Source organism: Epinephelus moara, chromosome 16 (genome assembly GCF_006386435.1).
Source record: "Epinephelus moara isolate mb chromosome 16, YSFRI_EMoa_1.0, whole genome shotgun sequence".
Lineage (NCBI taxonomy): Eukaryota > Metazoa > Chordata > Actinopteri > Perciformes > Serranidae > Epinephelus > Epinephelus moara.
Genome location: NC_065521.1, coordinates 3,521,675 through 3,526,193, shown reverse-complemented (window position 1 = coordinate 3,526,193; position 4,519 = coordinate 3,521,675). Strand labels below are relative to the sequence as shown.

Below are 4,519 nucleotides of genomic sequence, written 5' to 3'. Positions count from 1 at the left end.
CCTGTCAATTTAGAATGGTTCTGATTTACTAACATACGCACGGTGGTGAGAACAAAATTGGCCGGTACGCACGTGTCATGAATCCGACGGTGATTTTGCGCAAGTACTTATTTTTTGCAGAGAGTAAGAACATTTCTGCGCAGATATTAGTGAATGAGGCCCATTGTGTTTACACAGAGGGGTCCTTTACCTCCTCCCAAAGTTCATTAGTACATACTCAGAATCCAAAACTGTTGGATAAATCATATTGGCCTGCCTAATGGTGGACTGCTCAGAAAGACCCTGGGAGAAAGGATCTGAGATTTAGATTGAACTGTTAGGTTACCAAACCAGCTGGTGATGCAGCGTAAAATCGACTCCATTGTCGCTCTGTAAAAAAATCAATGTAATATTCTTACAGACGGTCAAAGGTCAAGGTCAGTGTGACCTCACAAAACTCAAGAATTTATATGTTAATTATAACAAAACTTCACACAAATGTCTAATATGATAAAATGATGAAGTGATGACATTTTATATCATAAGGTCATAGGTCAGCTTTAATGTGACATAACACTCTGCTATAATACTTTTCTGGCCATTATTCAACGTCACATCTCAGGAACAGAAGGGGAGACAATCAGATACTTAATTGGTGTCACTAATCTTGGGTGTCCACCTTGAAACTATGCTGACTGTGTAGCTCTCCTATGCTGTTGGAATGACAATGTTTGTAAAGCATCCTTCTTTTCACAGACATGGATGTAAACTAAAAGAGAAACTTGACTGGTGCATGGAGGCATACAACTGCAGGATGATAATTCTAGTCTCTGGTCATGTAGCACCAATTTCAAATGTGTTTGCATCTTTTTACTGCATGCACAGCCCAGTTTAATGAAAACACCATCTTTCCAGCAGTGAAATACTGGTTGTAAGTATGTGCTGTCTATTAACTGTAACATTCCCTCAGCAATACCATGTTTCCTTTTCTTGTAGATTTTGTCAGACACTAAGGAGCTCCAGAAAGAGATCAACAATCTGACGGGAAAACTGGACCGGACCTTTGCTGTGACTGATGAACTGGTCTTCAAGGTAGCAGAGTTTTTTTTTTTGTTTGTTTGTTTTTTAATCAATTTTCTTGTTACATTTACTTTTAACTGTTTGGCTGTGAAGGAACTTAATTACACAACTATAGCACTGAAACAACAGCTAGGTAAAGAGCTCTGCTGCCTCATGTTTTTAGAAACATAATACTGATGCAAGTGTTCTCAGGATGCTAGGTTGCTGTTTGTTCCATCATGTTTGCATAGCCAGTGCAAATCCAAAGCAAATGAATTCACATGATTATTTCTTCAACTGTTAAAATACCCATACATCATGTTTACTGCACGCAGAACATGAAAATCAGAGAGTGATACTGACTGAACCTAATGACAAACCCTTGCTTAATACTTCCAAAGTATCAGAATATCTGTTTTGCTTCATCTTCACATGGTTAATTTAAGTTTACTTCATTGGAAAATATCAAAAATGTTTTTTTCGAACCAGTATGTGCTCTTTAATCCGGAGGTTTCTTGAAATTGTTGTTTTCAGTGTGTAAGTGTGTTTTTGGACAAACCACTTTTTCATGTAGTAATGATTTTTGTCATTTGAAGGATGCCAAAAAAGATGAATCCGTCCGCAAATCCTACAAGTACCTGGCTGCCCTGCATGAAGTATGTCAACATGTTTGTCTGACTTTGTTAGATTTCATCACATCTGTTGCTGTTATCAGAGAACATGCTACATGTCATCTCTCTATCTTGGATTCTCTTATAGAACTGTAATCAGTTGATCCAAACCATCGAGGACACCGGTACAATCTTGAGAGAGATTCGAGATCTAGAGGAGCAGGTAGGATTTACAGTTTGACTGATTCAAATATGGCTGTTGAATCATCACATCATGCACTCTAATACTTGTTTACTGTGTTACACGGGGTCAGATAAGAAGATCAATATCAGCTTGATTGTGTTTGTGTCCAGTACAGACAGAGCTGTAGCTTGTGGGTAGCCTAGCCTAGCATGAAGACTGGGACAGACTCGAACCTTTTTACTTTCTGTTGAAAGCCATCTTGTTTTCATGTATCATGTGTATTTAACAAATACAGAAGCATAAGACAAGACATTGAGGCCCCGTTTATACGACAACAATTTCAACTGAAAACGGTAAACTTTAGTTGCGTTTTGGTCGATCGTTTACACGACAGCGGCGTTTTGGGTGCCTGAAAACGCAGCGATTCGAAAACGGGTTCCAAAGTGCAACTTTTTGGAAACGTCAGCGTCTCCATTGTCATGTAAACTTGCAATATGCAGTTCCTCTGAAAACGGAGACTTTTCGCACATGCGCATTACGGTTCCAGTCACTAGGCAAGCCGACCGTCAAGGCCACTGTGACATTGCATCTGTCTCATTCTTGTGAATGCAATATCTCAAGAATGGCTTCAGGGAATTTTTCTCAAATTTGGCACAAACGTCCACTTAGACTCACCGATGAACTGAGTAGAACTTTGTGGTTGAAGGTCAAAGGTCAAGGTCAGTGTGACCTCACAAAACGTTTTAACACAAAAAAATTTAATTATGACACTTCACACAAATGTCTAATAAGATAAAATGATGAAGTGATGACATTTTACATCCAAAAGGTCAAAGGTCAGTTTTACTGTGACATGATAATGACCTGCAATAACACTTTTCTGGCCATTACTTAATGTCATAAGTCAGAAGGGGATACTGAAAGATACTGAAATTGGTGACACTAATCTCGGTTGCCCACCTCACCTGTGCTGATTGTATAGATCTTCTGTGCTGCTGAGGTTAAGATGTGTGTGAAGCATCTATGTTTTCACAGACATGGATGTAAACTGTAAGAGAAACTTGACTGGTGGGTAGTGGCATACAACTGCGAGGTGGTAATTCTAGTTTTTATTTAAATTTATTGCTTTTCATTTTGTTGTTACAGTAGAAACACCAAAAAAAGTACCAGCAAAGATGTACAACTGAAAGTATAACTCAGTCTTAATACAAATGTTTTAGTTTGTCTTTGTGATGGGTTTTATAAAAAGTTAATTTTTAAAAAAGTTTTTATTTAACCCCAAATATGTGTGAGTCTTTCCATATCACATATCCCTTCAACAATGTCCAGCCAGTGGGTGTTTCTCAAAGTCAACGATCCTTCCTTGGGAGAACGGGTCCTCTCAAGGAAGGATCCTGCAGAGGCAAGGCAAGAGTCCTCCCTAGCATTCAGTGACCACACATTGGAACAGGCTAACAAGTGTACTCAGGTGATCGTCATTAACCCTCAGCAGACTGAGGAGGTTTCAGTTACTGTGATAACAGCTGAAAATGTTCTAAATTATCATTAACAGTATGAACACAGACTCACTCTGTGTCACACTGTGTCATTTCAAAGTGATCCATATTTTATGTGTGTGTGACCACACTCTCTTCACCTCAGAACAAATGAGTTATGTTTTGACCTGCAGGATATTCTAATGTCTTTACAGTTCTCACCGCGACCCCCCCCCTCCAAAAAAACACCAATTAAAACTGACAGAATGAAAACACTTATCATGTCGTTATCATGTGAATATTTGAAGGAGGAGGGGAGGGGGACACTTAGCGCTCCATCTCTGCTGTAAATGATTCATTTAAAAACTTGAATGTTTTATCTAAATCACGTTATTTCAAAAATATCTCATTATTTGGCAGTGGACACATTGGTAAGTGTAAATTATGAGGTTTCTGTCAATATTTTTTCATACTTGTATGATAAAAACTCCTGGAGACATTAATCCAAATAAATGACATATTAATCTAAATCCTGCCGAGCTCTGCTGGCGCAGGTTTCATTGAAGAGGCTCCGCCTTCACTTCCAGCAAATCTTGTACTGTGCAAAGCATTGTGGGGATTTTATACCCGCGGAGGATCCACACATGCATCTATGACGTAGCGTCCTTCAAATTTGGCCGTTTGAGGATCCTTCCTTGACTTTGAGAAACACCTAGTGTCTCAGGTTAGGGAGGGTCACATGTTTTTTGTGATTCATAACATCAACTCTACCCATTCATATCATCCCAATACTTTTCCATTTTTGACACTTCCAGAATACATGAGTGTAGTTCGCATCCTTCTCTGCAGCACAGCTGTTCAGATGAAAATCAGTATTCTTCCCACACCCTGGAGCTGGTGGTTGTATGTTGTACTTTAAATTGTGCCAGGTCTCTTTAGATAAATCAATCTTGAGTTCTGTTTCCTCTTTACCTCCAACTAGTGCAGAACCCATTAAAAACGAGCCTGTTAGGAATTAGACTCACAAGTCAGTCTTTAGACGCTTTGCTTAACTAAAGACTGATGACTTTCTCCCTGATTTTGTGTTTAGATGGGCGGATACAATTTCAGAGTTTAAAAAAACTCCCTACGTTGCAGAACCAATAGTAAATCTGCAGGGCGGTCCTTCGGTGGCTCGCTGAACTCTTGTGCTTGTAAACATAGTCCCACTA

At 39.2% G+C, this 4,519-nt stretch overlaps 1 protein-coding gene across 3 annotated transcripts in view; it reads left to right on the top strand.

The window, feature by feature from the left end:
* The window catches only part of ccdc22 (coiled-coil domain containing 22), a 91,686-nt gene that overhangs the window by 70,528 nt on the left and 16,639 nt on the right, over nucleotides 1–4,519 (top strand). For all 3 annotated transcript variants that reach the window (XM_050064632.1, XM_050064633.1, XM_050064631.1), the window contains exons 13-15: nucleotides 976–1,071; nucleotides 1,635–1,694; nucleotides 1,798–1,872. In XM_050064632.1, the coding sequence (XP_049920589.1) occupies nucleotides 976–1,071; nucleotides 1,635–1,694; nucleotides 1,798–1,872 (231 nt within the window). The remainder of the gene's footprint in view (nucleotides 1–975; nucleotides 1,072–1,634; nucleotides 1,695–1,797; nucleotides 1,873–4,519) is intronic.